The 17,616-nt window shown below is 29.6% G+C and overlaps 1 protein-coding gene across 1 annotated transcript in view; it reads left to right on the forward strand.

Annotated features, from left to right (window-relative positions):
• Positions 1-303: 303 nt before the first annotated feature.
• The window catches only part of LOC145328141 (uncharacterized), a 72,719-nt gene continuing 55,406 nt past the window's right edge, over positions 304-17,616 (forward strand). The window contains exon 1 of the mRNA XM_080171719.1: positions 304-823. Coding sequence (XP_080027845.1) covers positions 613-823 — 211 coding nt within the window. The 5' untranslated portion in view covers positions 304-612. The remainder of the gene's footprint in view (positions 824-17,616) is intronic.

Genomic DNA, 17,616 nt, shown 5'->3' on the forward strand with positions numbered 1-17,616 from the left:
ATATTTAAACAAATTTAAAGTTATAAAACACTACTATTTTAACATAAAATATATACAAGGTGTAAGCAAATTAGTTGTGTTCAATTAGAAATAAAAATTAATTGTTTTTAAAGAGCTAAATCTTTCTGTTTTTTTTTAACAATTTCTAATATCTTTTAAAATCACAATACATTTTTACAATACAAAAATCTATTAAAATGATCCTTTTTCCATTCCAACTTTTTTCTATATTTTTCCATTTACCCTAAAAATAGCGATGTCGCGACGCGACAAAAGTCGTCGTGTCCAAATTCATAACACAGTGTCCAAAGTAGCGGCAGCCGTTACCCTAATATCCGGCGTCCCTGATCTGTTAGTAAGATATAAGCTAAACCAAGGAACGGACACAGTATTAATACCAGTTAGTCCAGAGCAAATACTCCAACATTAAACATCTTGGATTATAAATAATAGAAATAATAAAAAAAACATTAAGTGAAGAAATTAACTTTTAAGTTATGATATATAAAAGTGTTATAAAAAAAAACAGAAATAAGTTATATATAAAATGTGTTTAAATGACTACAAAATGTTGAAATTCAACATAATTCTATAATAATAAAAAGGAAGTTAATGTTATTTAAACTAAACATGGATATTCTACATCCTGCCAATCGGTCATCTGACAGCCTAACAACCTGCAGATCTGTCCAGCGGTTAACAGGCAATGACCGCGGTCATTATGATATTAATTGTGAAATTTTTAGTGAATCTACTTTGAATAAAAACTTATTAATAAACTATGGGAGCTTCGCGCTAACTATGGAAGAACAGAGGAAACTTGGTAAGTTTTTTATTTTATTTATTTTTAAATATAAATCTTAAACACAAATTAGATACACTTAATAAACTTTAGCATAAGTACACAAATTGAAAAAAATAATTGGCATCTGGCCAATTTTATTAATATTTTGTCAGATTTGGACTCAACGGGGAAATTTAGGATTTGATCTAGCATGGAAAAGAAAGAAAGGTCTCTAATGTAGATTAGCCCCTACACTGTTTAATCTTAATAACAACTATAGAATCGCCCCCAAAAGCGAAAAGACAGTTTTTTTTCTTGCGATTCTCAAATTTTCAACCAGTCATGACGTTTGAAAATAAAACTGTCTGGAAATTTGTTCCTATCAATAAATAGCATTTCTTTTTACTTTTAAATTCATGTAAATCACAAAAATATATTTAAAGCTAACAAGCTTTGCTTTACAGGGAGGGAGGGGACATTGGGTTGGTTATTACACTAGTCCCCAAAGTTTTACATATGTTTTCTTATTTGTTGTCTTAACAACTTTGGGGACTTTTATTGAATTTTTATTTGTTGTTCCTTGAAGTTAAGTGTCCAAATGTTTCAAACATTAATCGTAATCTACAGTAGGGGTAATTTTGTATGTTATCATTGGGGAAGTACATTATTTTATCGGCCATTGTCTTATCACTTTAGATCCTAGTTTGTTTTTATTAATTTAGTTCAAAAGGTAGAATCACAAAATGGCAAATAGGTATACATATTTTGGGGTTAGATAAACCTATTTTGCAAGTATTTAATGCTTTTTTACTATAGAAATGATTGCTTTAATATAAAAAGCAAAAGAAAAAAAATGCTCAAATTGTCAAACAAGATATGTAAACTGGAAGCAAAAATGTAAAAAAAATGGGAAGAAGGGAAATAAAATGTTATGAGGGGGGTTGGGGGGGGGGCTTTTCCCATAACCTTTCTAAGGAATTGTGATATGTCATGCAATAAGAGATAGATAGATAGATTATAGGAAAATTCTTATTGCTGCGTTATGCAGTTTCATTGGATTACAGAGTCATTTTTTCATACTGATTTGCAATTTGTTTCTCTCGATATGTTTTGTATCTTTTTTATGCTATGGCATTCAGGGATCTAAAGGGATAAGACAATGACCGATAAACAAAATTACCCCTTTTGTGGAATTAGTGGTTAAAATATTTAGACACCCAACTCAATAAAACAATCAATAAAAATTCTATAAAAGTTTAGCTAACAAATAAGGAAACATTAAACTTTAGGGACTAGTGTAATAAACAGCCTAATGTCCCCCCCCCCATCCTGTATAGAATTACATCATGTTCTAAGTATTTTGATATTTGTTTTATATGACCTAAAAAGTTTGTTCTAAATGAGTAACTTTTATTTTATTTGCCTTTTGAGTAACATACAATTGTCTTAAAAATAAAATTTCTTATCGCGTTTCAAAAGTGTTCTGGATATTTTGAACGTTAAATCTTTTTTTAAGGGGGGTGGGTTTATGTGTGTTTAAAAAGGAGTGATAAAATACAATTTTAAGCTATTATAGTTCACCTATTTTATAATCAGTAGAAAAATTTAGCTAATAACCATAACTCGAGTAAAAGCACGTTCCCCAAAAAAACTTCGTTCTAAATCTTTTTTTCTAGCTCAAAATATAAAATTAATTCGTGTAAAAGGCATGAAAAATCCTTCCTGTTGTTTTAAGCATACTCTTATATTATAAAGTAGTAAGGTTTTTTCTGAATCTAAAGACTTCTGAAATTGCTGATTGGAGCTTTTTAGATGCCTTAAGGGTGGTTTTAGACCATCAATATAACCTCCCCTGCCCTAACATAGAGGTTAGAGGCGTCGAAACTAGTATTTATTAAAATTTAACATAAAATAAATCTTTTCAAAAAGTCCTCCTGCCTTAATTTTTTTTCTAAAAAGAAGATGACATTATCCTAAGGGGTGAAAGAAAGAATCATGGGGGGTGGTGAGTTTTGTGGCGGGGGATGTAGGGGGTGTGTAACAACAACATTGATGGCCTGAGCTTTGGGGGCTGTAAAATAAAGTGCTCAAAATTCTAGGTGGGTGGTGCAACCTTTCACCAAAAACTGTAAACTATTCAGGAGATATTAAAGGATAAAACCATTTGCATTTTTTAAAATAAAACCTAAATTTAAGAATCTAAAATATGCTTTACAAAACATAAATTAACTTTTAAAATATTTGTAGATATCCTTAAAAATTGCTGGAATGTTCAGGCCTTTAGTGATTTTTGTGTACATTTCTTTTAAACCAATTCTTCTACATTTGGCTGCCTTTCTAAAATCACACTAGACCAATATTTTGCCAATAAAAAGGATAGTTTTGTGAGGGGTCAACTGGGATATAATTTACCAAAGCAATAATTAGCTTGATGAAATATTTAAAAAAATGTCACTAATAATCATAATAAAATTTGTGTCATCTTCAAAAAAATACTGATTTTAAACGGTCTTTAGCATTTTTTTATGTCAAAAAAGAATTTTGTTATTTTTTTTTTTTTTTTGGGGGGGGGGATGTTAAAAATTTGTCATTTGTTGTGACGTTTTAACTGTTAAACCCTTTTGTATTAAAGATGTGTTTATACCAAATATACAGATACTAGTTTATTCAGCTTGAACCAGTTTGGCCTATAAAAGTCAGGCCAATAGTATAGATAAACTATTCTTTAATAGATCTTCATTTTGATCAAATAAGAAACTCGTATATAGTCTTATCAAAATCAAGAAACTAATATTAACTGAAAAGATATTTAATAAAAAAAGAAGTAAATAAAAAATAAAATAAGATTTATCTATCTATCATATTAGCACGACGTTCATAGGCTTAGCTGTAAAAGATGAAAAAAAGCATCCGCCCATCTTTTAAAAAGCCTGTTCAACTGATAAAAGCATCCATATGAAGCTTAAGACACCCAAATTTTGTATATTTTAAATTTTAAACACAAACACAAACACAAAATTTTAAGCATTGTTTTGGGAATTAAAATAAATCTTTTTAACATGGGGTATTGATTTCGGTTTGCGCGTTTTTTTCTGCATTTCAAGTCTTATGTATCAAGACATAAAATGTAACTTTAAGATGCAATTTTAATTGCAAATCTTTTTTTAGAGATAGGACTTATTAAGAAAAATATATGTGTTATTTTTTTATAATAAGGGAGGGGGGGGGGGACATTGGGCTGTATATTACACCGTTTTTCTTATTCGTTAACTTAACAACTATGGGAACTTTTATTTAATTTTGTTTGGTTGGTTTATTAATTTGAGTGTTCTACTTATTATCATTGGGGATGTACATAAATTTATCGGCCATTGTCTTATCTCTTTAGATCCCTAAATGAAAACGTATTTTGTAGGCTGAAGGGGTTGAAATTTGTATATGAATTTTCATAATAAAGTAATAGACATACAAAAGCTAAACGCACACGAATATTTATTTACATATAGAGCTGTTAGGACAATTTACTAAAAAGAATAAAAAAAAATATTTCAAGTTGTTATAAAAAATAACAAATTATTATTTAGTAATACACTTTAAAAGTTGTTTTTAATGCCTAAAATTCTATAAAAATATTTATATTTTTTGATTTTATTCCGTTTTAGTAAAATTACCATGCAGCTAAGGGTTTTTTAAGGGTATGTCCCAATTTAGGGAAAAATAAGTTTTTTTGTTAGTATTAGAATATTTAATTTATGGACAGTTTACTTGCAAATGTTTAACACACGACGATCCTATAGTAGTATACCTCTTAAGCACCTCCCCCCCCCCCCCCATAAAAAATAAGATTTTAACCTCCCCCCTTCCCCCATGTTAATAACTTTCTTATACACGTGCTATATTATACCCCCCCCCCCCCCCTACAGGTAAACAGCCCTCCCCGTAAATTTTGACATTTGGTGTTAAGATATTCATCTATTACTCTTTCTTTCTTTTTCTAAATTCCCTTACACCCACCCCCCCCCCCAAATTTTTTTTGCAATCTCAATTAGTTAACTTCTTATTAGGTATACCTATTCTAGATAGGCATGTTCACAAATTTGTAACTAAGCATTTTAAAGAAAAAGGGTCAAAGATAAGCGTAGAAACGAAGTAATATAGTAAGGCGGGAGGGAAAGAAAAAATAAGGCTTATTAGATAGATAGATGGATAGTTGAATAGATAGATTGATATGTGTATAAGGGTAAACAACACATAGTCCAAATTCCAATGTGGCATTCTAAGATGTCAAGATTTAGGCGAAATTATTTCATTTATTTTCAAGCCCTATACTATACTTTACATATCAGGGAGGGAGGGGACAATGGGATGTTTATTACACTAGTCCCCAAAGTTTATTTGTTGGCTAAACATCTTTGGGGACTTTTGTTCATTAAGTTGAGTGTCCAAAAGTTTAAACCACTAATTGTAATCTACAGAAGGGGTAATTTTGTGTATCATCATTGGGGATGTACATCAATTTATTGGCTATTGTCTTATCCCTAAAAATCTTATACTGTATTCAATTGGTAATAGTCTAATCCTATAGTCATGTATTATGCTTTAAAAAAAGGAACCCTTTCAATGCTAATTTTGCTAACATATTGTATCTATTATGTCATGACTTATGTTATTCTAAATTGATAAAAAGGCGGCGTATGTGAGTGAGTGTGAGTGTGTGTGTTTTCTTTACTTATAAATAGCATCACCTACACACATGTTCATAATTACAGACCCGGTATTCATTCGCCAATAAACAAGGAGTTAGGGAAAAGACAATGGACTTTTTTATTCTTACAAGTTTTATTTTGTCTTGCAATCTCCCTAAAAATGTAAAAAAAAATCATAAAATATTTTTAAGATTGAAAAAAAGCTGATTTTGATATTTATTAATCTAGAAATATCAAATTTTGGTGATGATTGCCAAAAATTCCATTTTGAGTAGCGATATCACATTGATTGTTTATTCTAAGGTTAGGAAAATAGGAAGTTAATGAAAGATGTCTTAAAAATAATTTGCTAAAGAATCTTCAAATTTTCCATAAAAAATCTGTCAATATTTTTCAGAAAAAATCTTTGAATTATTATTTGTAAATGTTCTTATTTTCAAAGATTTAAAGTAAAGATTCCATGAATATTTGTTTTGAAAAAATACATGGTTCGACAGCCGCGCTTTAGTCACAAATAAATCGACGTTTTATAACTTTAAATATCAGCTAGATGTCTTAACATGTAAGACAGTCCATCAGTTGATTAATATTTTCAGAGCTTCGAAAAGGGTTTTAATTGGCGGCTTTTGCGCGGCTGCCGAGCCCTGTTGAAAGAACTCACGATCCTATCATTAACGCATTCATATGCTAAGTAGTTTGATTTAATAGGTAGGGAGGGGGGGGGGGGGATAGGTCACTTGTAAGCAAATAATAATTGATTTTTATTTTTAAAGCTTAAAAAAACTTTAGGAATTCCTTTCTAAAACTAATTTACCCTTTTTGTGGCGATTTTTTTTGTCTATTATCCTTTTGATAACATATATACAAATGTTTTCTTTTTTTCTCAAATGTAAACACTAAACAAGTGGCATTTTACATAATTGCAACAAAATTGCAAAAATTAAAATAGCAAGTTGGCTGTGAGAAATAAGAAAAAGAGAAATTAATGGAAATTTTGCTTGAAATTTGACATTTTAATGAAGAAAAATGTAAAATTTTTACTATCCATGGAAAGCTGTTTATAATACGGTACTATACATGATTTTTCCGGTTGTAATCCAGCGGATATTAATCGGTTTCGCGAAGCCATACTGGAAAAAAAGGCCTTAATTGTGTATGTGATCCCTCTCTTTTTCTCTGTTAATTGGAATATCCTTAACATTTAAGCCAGAAATTTCCTATTAACATTTGAAAATATGGAGTTTTTCTAAATGTCAAAACTGACTTTTATAAATGTATATACTCAGCGAGGTGGGGATAGAGCTCTTGAATGAAAATTATTAGGCTTTAAAAGTTCCTAATAAATAACACTATTTCACCTTCGGGAGATGAAAAATTGCATATTATGCCTTTTTTATCAGGTATCAGGTATCAGAATGTAGCAGGCCTCAGGAACTTGGGCGGCTTCGCCATCTTGTCCAAGGCAGGGACCAAACTTGTGCTACGCACTTGTCCACAGACCCATCATGCCTTTTTTAACTAACCAATAAGTTTGAGGCAAAATATATTTTTCACATGCCATATACCTATCACTGAAAAAAAAGAAAGACATGTTCTGTGGTAAAAGGATAAAAATAAAATAAAACAAACGTGCTGCGTTCAATCATTTCATAACAATTTTGTACATTTTTTTCTACCAGAAAAAAAATCTTTGAATGTCACATTTGATTCTATAAAATATGGGACCTCATTTTGAAAAAAAATTGATACACCTACCCACGTTCATAATACACGACAAATAGAGAAGGCCTGAAATGCCAAATAAAATTATATCCAAAAAGGTTTTTTTTCGTCAAGAGGGCAAAAAATGTTTGATATATGGGTTCTCTTGGTTTGTGTTGGAGACATTACTACATGTTACAAAATAATAAACCTTAAGAAAATAACTTACCTCCAGTTATCAGTAGAAGATAATCATTATTGGAATAAAATGCTATTATGGAAATCAAAAACAGTTTAATTGCCATATTCTTACTAGAGTATCTTGAACTAATTTCAACATAAAAGTAGTGTATTTTTATAATCTTATAGTGGATAAACCATGGCATATACATATATGTACAAATAAGTATGTATCATAAGGGATCTAAAGGGATAAGACAATGAACGATAAATTGATGTACATTCATAATAATGTTAAGCAAAATTACCTCTTCAGTAGATTACAATTAGTTTTTGAAACGTTTGGACACTCATGAAAATTCAATTAAAGTCGCCAATGTTGTTAGGCCATCAAATAAGAAAACTTTGGGGACAGGTGTAATAAACAGCCCAATGTCCCCTCCCTTCCTGGTATGTATGATCCTTCCATAGTTAAGGTTTTAAAAAGTGGCATGGGCCTGAAAATTAGAAATGCCAGGCCGTGGCACGAAATGTCTTTTGCCTTTTTTTCTTGAAAAAAAATTGCAGTATGCCACAGAAAAATTGAGGAAGGGTTAACTTACATAATGAGACATATACAAATCCGCCAAAATGCAAGATGATGAAGAGTCATAAAAAATTAGGTTGAAAAATCGTCCATTATGGTTTTTTCCCCTCCCAATAATGCAATAAGAAAATGGTTATTGTCATGCCAAAATCATTAAGACGCATTGATTGAATATTTACTGTAAGAAATCATATTCCAGTATGGCCTCGAAACCGATTGATATCCGCTGGATTAAAGCCGGTTCTCAGCCATAGTTAAAAATCATGTATACCATCGTATTACAGACAATTTCCCATGAATATTAAAGTAAAAATCATTAGATTAACACAAGTTTTCTTAGACTTAGCCTTCTGCCCCTAGGGTCTAACAAAACTGGGTTTAATCTTAAAATTTTTCACTTTGATATCTGCGGAAAGCTGTCTATAATACGATACTTTAAATAACCATTATGGGCCGTACTTCTAACGACACATTAACAAACAATCGAAGCATAAATATTTACTTATAATGTCCATGTCTAGCGTTGAATTGAAAATTTTTACAGACAAATTTTCATTTATTTGGTGCATTTTGGTTTCAACTTGATGATTAATTGTTGTTGCTGCCCAGTGCTGAGCGGGAGAGACTAATGGACACCTTTATATACACATACAATCAAAATGAATGATTTTTTCAAGAATTTAATGAAATGGACATTTTGCAAAAAAAAATATTATTTCATTTGAATCTTACCTACATAGAGATACTCTGCTTTTAAAACTTCTAAACTTTTTAAAAACTGCTTACAAATAATTTAAAAAAAAAATCAATTCCTTTTAATTCTGTGAAAAAATGATAAAAATGAATATAAATTCCCTTTGCATATTAAATTAAATTCATAATTTTACCAACACACAATAGTCATAACCACGTCATGGTAAATAGGGTAAAAGGTAGATTTTATTTTCCAGTATGGCCTCGAAACCGATTAATATCCGCTGGATTAGAACCGGCTCCAAGTCATACTAAAAAATCATGTATAGCATTGATTTACAGACAATTTACAATTAATATTAATATAAAAATCATAAAATTAGTATCAGTTTTGTTAGCACTGGCCTTCTGCCCATCGGGGCTAGAAAAACTGCTTTTAATCTTAGAATTTATGATTTTAATATCAGCGGAAAGCTGTCTATAATTCGATGCGATAAATAACTATTGTGTATTTCTTGTTATTACATGAATAAATGAAATATTTGTAGTGCATGACATTTTTTCATATTTCTAAACTTATTTCTTTGCTTTGCACTGGCTATTTATTTCTTTTTTGGTCTATAATATAGGGAACAAATTTTTTGTATGTTTTTCTGTCCCCCAACTGTTACAATGTTGTAAGCAAAGCATCTCTATAAAAAACTGTAAGTATGTCCTTTAACAGTATCCTGTATTTAAACAGTTTCGCAATAAATTTACTTACAATTTTGTTTAGACTTTCATATACTAATTTTAATTTAAGTGGCAAGTAATGTTCGTTTATCCTACCGTTTCAAAGCTTTGCTTTTAATAGATGTTGTCATCCTTGTTTAATACTTGCAATGTACACTTTATTGAATCCAAGAATTGATCATTTTCCCTCCATATATATTTATGTTTATTCATGCTAATATCATTGATCAAAAATTTTACGTCATTGGGGTAAACTGAGCAGCCAGTGTTGACACTTTACTTCTGTTGCAGGGAGGGAGGAGACGTTGGGTCGTAATTACACTAGTCCCCAAAGTATTATAATAACGTTTTCTTATTCTTAAGATTAACAACCTTAGGGACTTTTATCCAATTTTGATTGGTTGGTTAATTAAGTTGAGTGTCTAATCACTAATTGTATTCTACAAAAGGGATAATTTTGTGTATCATCATTGGGGATGTACATTGATTTTATCGGCCATTGTCTGATCCCTGCTTTTGTTGACACTTTTCAAAAAGGTGTCCAGAAAGTAATTTAGTAATTGCTTTTAGTAAAATTAAATTCATTATTCATAAAGTTATTACGTCACTGCTGGCTTAATATGATTAAAAACATATTTTTTTTTTGGGGGGGGGGGTTTGTTATTGTTAAATTATATTTTTAAAACTTGAATCAATTAAATGAATGTAAGAATGTACAGTTTTATTTTATTTTCATTCATAAAATAAGTTACAGCAGGGAGGGAACATTGGACTAGATATTACACTAGTCCCTAAAGTTTTATAATAACGTTTTTTTTATTTGTTGGCTTAACAACTTTGATAACTTGTTTTGAATTTTGTTTGGTTGGTTTATAAAGTTGAGTGTCCAAACGTTTCAATCACCAATTGTAGTATACAGAAGAGGTAATTTAGTGTATCATTATTGGGGATGTATATTAATTTATCGGCCATTGTCTTATCCCTTTAGATTATTGTTGAAAAGTGTTTCTTTATTTAATTAGCTTTCAAACAGCCATCAAATAATGTGTAAAAAATCAATAAAATAATGCCGTTTGATGATATAATACACACAAAAAACACATGTACATATTAAATAAACAGTTAATTCGTAATAAATAGGTAAATAAAGATTAGTTTTTCCTTCATTGAAAGTAATAATCATATTTTGTTATACTGCTGGGCCGAGACTTTTTTATTTTTGTCAAATTAGTTTTTATTATCTTTTTTGTCATGCTATGACTTTTGCCTGTATTATAAACTTTTTTAAACATGTAAAAGTTTCAGCTAGAGGGGAAAATGGGAATGATAAAATGTACTAGGACAAATGTATCCTAGGGAGATCGTTAGGGGCTGTTTTTTTTAAACTAGTCCTAAAAGTTGTATAATAACATTTTCTTATTTGTTCACTTAACAACTTTGTGGACTTTTTTTTGGGTTGGTTCGTAAAGTTGAGTGTTCAAGCAACTAATTTTAATCTAAAGAGCGGGTAATTTTGTGTTCCATCATTGGGGATGTGCATCAATTTATCGGCCATTGTCTTATCTCTTTAGATCCCTAAATATTTCCCAAACATAATACACATTTAAAAGCAAACAAAAGCGGCATTTTTGCCATTTCTATTGTGACATATTTTAACCAAATAAATATTTAGTTTTTTACTTAAAAAATGAGGAAATATGGATTTTCATTGCTCCGCCTATATTTCTAAAACCCCGCCTCCTAAAAAGAAGTAACATTAATGTGATAATTTAACACTCCCCCTCCCCTTGATGCACCAAAAATTCCTCATTTTTAACTCCACCCATTATGAGGGGGGCTTATCCCAAATTCTTTTGATAACCATAACTAGATAAGAGTGATTGGATATTATATGTGAATTATAATCTAACTGGTTATAGATATGATAACCAAAATTAGATAAACATCGCAGGATAAGGGACCATGGGAGGGGGGTTATATTCTATTCAGAGATCTAAATTAAGAGTTAAATTCATAACAATAGCCTTACCCCCCTCTATACTTAACCCTAGTATTATTGGATAAATTAGAAGGGGGGGGGGGGGGTTAATCCTAAACATACATGAAATAATTCTATAAACATTTATCTAATGTCCGGTTTAAGGTTCTCATAACAACAACCATAGACAACCAACTACTTGATAATTAACCTTTTAAAGCTTTCTTTTTATAATAGCTAGAAAGTCATATTAAATATTTACATGAAAAATTACTTATATCTTAAAGCATATAGCAATAAATGACCATTTATTAAATTATAATAAAAATGTTTAAATTATTTATATAAATACCTGTATATACATAATATATATATATTTATTATAATATAAATAGAGAAATAAAAATCAATATATTGATTTAGGTTTAATCATTATAACTAATAAACTATCCAAACTACCTTACCCCCCCCCCCCCCCCCTCCTTAATACAACGGAAAAGTCGGTGGGATTCCAAAAGGCAAATGAAAATAAATAAAAACCTTTATTTATCATAATATTATTATAATAAGTTTGGAAATTAAAAGAAAATAATTTAGAAATATAACCTATCTCTCAATAACAATTTAGATCTTTTTTATCTGAAAAAAAAATAATTTTTGATTTCTGAATATATTTGGAAGATTTTTTCTCCTACTAGAAAATCTGATTATCTTTCATTCTGTTTCAATGATAAAAATTCAAGAAGGTTTATTTGAAAATAAAGTATTATGCCTTTTTTTAAATAAAATTTTACATTAAAAATTTTAGAATTGTCCTTAGATTTTATATAATCTTTTTCAATTTTTATAAAATATTAAAAATTAAAATTAAAACTCCATGATCTAAAAACCTCTATGTGATGACAAACTATAATGTTGATATTATTTTTACGCTACAGCGATTTAAATCGCGTGCTCCGACCGTTTTTCTCCCGTCCTGCCACCTTTTTTTTCATCGAGTTGCAGAAAATTTTAATCATTGATACTTCAGAATCAATTAGGCACAAATGTCTTTTCACATAAATTGCATTTTTATGTAAAAAGTTATAACCTTAATTTTTTGACAAATTTTTGAGTTATTTTATTTTCTATTTTAAAAGCAAAGTTAGGCGACAGTAGTAATTTGAATTTATGCCGGGTTCTAATTATGCACTTTGCTGCCATTAGCCCCAAGTAAAAAATATACTTCAATAGTAACAATGACCGATTTGTGCAATGCCTTTCAAAAATATACATGTAAAAATACATTTAAAAGGGATATTTTAACCCCCCTTCCCCCGTCTTTTTCTCCCTTCAAAACATTTTGCTTGGAAGCCCTCTAATTTGACCAAAGTACCTAAACTTTTTGACAAATATTATTTGAAAAAGTAGTTTATAGCACGAGCTAGAGAGAGGGAGAGAGAGATAGAGAGATGGGGGGAAAGGGTTATTCTGCTGGTGTTGTCTGCCATTTGTGTGCAGAAATCTCGCGGATTTTACATAACAAAATTTGCGGATTTTTTCCTAAAATTTTTTTTTATTTCTAATCATTTTTTCAAATAACAAATATACTTAGAAAGCTTAAAACATAATTAATAAAAGTTTAATTTCTAAAAATGTATCCCTTTAATTCTTGTAAAAAATAATATGGTTTGCATAATAGTCGAAGGGAAATATGCAATTATACTTAGACTACATTAAAACCTTGCTATTTTTATTAGCACAGCCACTCTTTAACTGTATAATACTTTACTGTTGTTAAAACATTTTGTTAGTTCAATATCGCTTTATGTAATTGATTTTCATTTAAGTTTATTAAATTTTTATCTTTTTATGATGTTTATATAATAAAAACATCTCTTTTTATTTCTGTTTTTCAGTCCTCTATCTGCTTTTTCAATAAAAGAAGATCTATAGTTTTATCTGATTTGAAAGCAACAAAAAAGGTTAACTTTTAAATGTTTTTATTTTATCTTTAATAGCTATGTTATTGCCCCTAAAGAAATTCTAATTTTTTCTAATGGTCAGTCAATTTAGAAAACCCTTTTAGATTAACCTTTTAATTTAACTAAATTATCGATATATTTTCACCCCCTATAATATATCTTTATCTAGCTTTTAAATTAATGTTAAAATATAAAAAAAATCCATGTATATCTCACCATTTAACTAATTGAACTTAAATTTTGCTAAAATTTATATAGGGGTCAGAAATTTAAGGAAATAAGGTTTTGTTTAACAGAGAGAGGGGGTTTAATGGGGGAGGGGTTGTTAGAAAGGGAAAACCTTTCCTCTTCCTGTTTCAAAGGGTTAAGAAATATTATTGAAGGGGAGGGGGGATTTATTAAGCCTATAGTAGGCACTAAGGGGAAAATGTCCATAGGGGGAATGTCCAAGCAGGGTATGGGGTGAGAATGGCAGATGTTGCGTTGTCCAGCTGGTAAATTTAAGTAAACAGTGGCCATTATTATTATTATTATTACTTGATAACTTACACTACAGACTATATTTCAGTTTAAAAATATAAAAAATTAAATAAAAGTTAGAATTTGTCTTAAGATGTATGTACTGTACTTTTAGGTCATAAAAACTGTATCTGTATTGTATAAATGTGTGTTATATGGTTCGCCCAAGAATTAAAGGGATTTGAGAATTTTTTTTTGATTGGTTGGTTCATTAAGAAAAGTGTCCAAACGTTTCAATTACTTATAATAATCAACAGAAGCGGTAATTTTGTGTGTCATCAATGGGGATTACATTGTCTTATCTCTTTAGATCTCTGATTTGAGTTTGTAATAGAAATTATTCAAAACCTTTTGATTCCTGAATTCGCCTGCCAACTAAGAAGGCATCCCTTTAAAAAAAAAACTTGGCCCCAAATTCATCATGTTTTAAAAGTGTGTGTGAGTGTAAGCCTCATTTTTTGCCCTTGATCCCCTCTCGAGTACATTTTTTGCTTTTGCACCTCCTGGTTCACACTCCGTTTTACAGGGATCTAAAGGGATAAGACAATTACCGATAAATTGATCAACATCCCCTGTGGTGATACACACAATTACCCATTTTCTAGATAACAATTAGTGGTTGAAACGTTTGGACACTAAACCAACCAATACAAATTTAGTAATTATCACCAAAGTTGTTGAGCCAACGAATATAAACGTTGTCATAAAACGTTGGGGACTTGTGCAATAACAGTCTAATGTCCCCTCCCTTCCTGCTCCGTTAGAGCTTCCAAAAAACATCTTACAAAAAACATTATACATTTTTGATAAATGTACTTGAACATTTGTAAATCAACTATTAATACTTAAGTGTTAGTTAATTTTCAAAGGTTTCTTTAATGTAAATTACATAGATTTTAAAATACAGTTGTTTTAATATTTTACATATTAATGCTTTTAATATTATTTTTTACCCTGCCTTAAAATGTTTTAACACTTCCGAATTGGATATTATTTCACTGCTTTTAAATTAACCATTTTTACATATTGTTTGCTTTTTTAGCACACGTTGGGGGCACTCAAAATTATTAAAATGTTGTATTTTATAAGCTATTTTTAAGAGTAACTGGTTAGAGTAAGGTATTAAAGCTTGAAAAGTATTGAAATCTGATATAGTAGTTATGCATGCTGCAAATATTAATAAAACATTTTATATAAAATAAAAAGCTAAAAACTTAATATTTATTAAAAAGGGTAAAATTTAAAATTTGTTTGTGTTCTTACCAAGGGTGGCTTAGTGAAATTTTGATGGGTAGTTTATATATGATACTACTACTACAACTTTTATTTTTGAACATCTGACATTTTGACCACCCCCCCCCCCCCACCCTTCCCATCCTTCTATTCTTTATCAATATGGTTCAGATACAAGCCATCTTCCCCTATTACATCCCCCCCCCCCCCTACACGTTTACTATAAAATTAATAAAGAATACATGGATATGTAAATCGAGAATAAATCATTCTTTCCTCTCTAACTATTAAGAACCCAGGAATCTAAAGGGATAAGACAATGGCAGATAATTTGATGTACATCCCCAATTACCCATTCTGTAGATTATAATTAGTGATTGAAACGTTTTGACACTCAACTTAATTAACCAACTAATCAAAATTCAATAAAAGTCCCTAAAGTTGTGAAGTCCACGAATAAGAAAACTTTGGGGACTAGTGTAATAAACAGCCCAATGTCCCCTCATTCCTATTCCTTAATCCCTGGCAATTACTATAAGATTAAGTTAGTTTTATTGTGTCAGATACCTTAATGATTTACAGTTAAAGGACATTTTTCTTTTTGTTACATTTTATTTTTTAATAATTTGATTATCAAAAATAATTTTATACAATGTGTATTTATTCAAGAACCATATTTGTTCAAATTTGTATGGGGTGATGAGCTCTAAAAATTACCATTTTTAGAGCTCATTTTGGACAAAGCAAAAGGGCACAAAAAAGGTTGAAAAAGAAGATACTTTTTTTTAGCTAAATTTTGACCCAAAACACACATTTTCAAGTTCAAATTTTTACTATTTCCTCATTTGTTTTTTTGTTTAAAAAAGTGTCAATTTTTACACTTTATGCTTTTTGCTTGAAAAAATGTTTTTTTTTTCACACTTTACAAAACTGTCAGTAAAGAAAATTAAACTAAAAAAAGTAACATTTTGTTGACTTAAACCAATTATAAAACTGCCTTTCTCTTCCTTTTAATCTTTTTAAGTTGAAACCCTGTTTTAAATATGACATTTTTTGGTGGCACTTTGTTGCATAGTTAAGTTACACATTGCAGTGTCAACAATTCATTAAAGTATGAGAAATTATGTCTGTAAATTGTCTGCCTAGTGCACAGGCCTAATACTGGATCTAAAGTCATATTAAAGTCTATTTTTACTGTATAATATCACTCTTTTTAAAGCCATTATTCTTACTGTAATGTTATTGAAAAATTTTCTAAAGAAACCAAATTTTGAGTGAGGAGAAAAAAAGATAGTATGCTTGATAAATAAAGGAGAATTGAGATAGAAAAGTGGAAGGCAAAATTTTGTCGCCAAATTGTCTCATATGCTTGAGTTCAGAAAAAATAAGAGCATGGGTATTTTTAAAACATTTAACCTGTTTTCTTTCATGTGTGGCTTTTAACATTTAAGAAAATGTTATGTAAAGGAAAGCTTTTTAAGTATGTTAAACATGTTAAATTCACCTTGAATTAAAAGTGAAGATTCCTTAGATTAAGATTTTAACTTAAAAGTAAAAGAAATAGGTCATTTAGAATCTTACATTACATTGCTTGCTTTTGAATTAACATTTCTATTTTGGACTGTCGCCAATTTTTTGACATTTTAAAATAATTAACATTTTATTAAGAATTTGTATGATTTAGTAGGTATTGTCATATAAAATGCATAAAAATACTACAAATGTAAAAATGTCATGCCCTGTTTTGAAATGTTTGTCTTTTTATTTGGATTACATTTAGTGGCCAATCTGGACCGTTTTACAGTCAACATAAAAAGTCGTTTAAATGTTTGTTTATTTTTCAAACATGCACTTGTCATAGTATGCTTTAAAATGTTTATAATTTTATTGTAGAAAGTAGCTCTATATATTTATGAAACACATACATATATAAATGTATAAAGCATGAGTTTGAAGAAATAAAAATATTGCGGCTCTGTACCATTAAAGACTATTTTCTAGCTATTAAAAGCCTTTTCTCTTTGTTCAGGATTTATTTTATCATTTTGTCCAAGTCATTCAGCCTGAGCGCTGTAATGAATTACAGCTGGTTTCAATAGGCTGTAACATCATTTTAAATTGTTCAAAAATTTTATGGAAAAAAAATCGGGGAAATCAAAAATTTTGAGGATTTTTTCAAATCTTTTCCAAAATTTTTGAAAAAAAAACTCTCAGATGCTTCTAATTGTGATTTAAAAAAGCCTAAAGAACTCTGCAGGGGTAAGGGGAGGGGAAAGGGGTTAATTAGGATAAAGAAATTAATGTGTATGAGTTGAAAAATGCACAATGAAATCAGATTACGAGGCGCACCAACCAAAAATGTTTCAGACAAGTTTTTTTGAGCCCACCTTTTATTTTTTAGCTTTAACAAGACATTATTTTTTGATTATTATTTTGTGTTATTACATTTTATTTTACCTTACACTAAAGCGACACGGATCACGTCGATTTTTTTATAGCATCTTATTTCAATTGCTTTGGACAGTTAAAAAGTTAAAGTT

This window comes from Acartia tonsa, chromosome 9 (genome assembly GCF_053477335.1).
Source record: "Acartia tonsa isolate MP-2025a chromosome 9, ASM5347733v1, whole genome shotgun sequence".
Taxonomy (NCBI): domain Eukaryota; kingdom Metazoa; phylum Arthropoda; class Copepoda; order Calanoida; family Acartiidae; genus Acartia; species Acartia tonsa.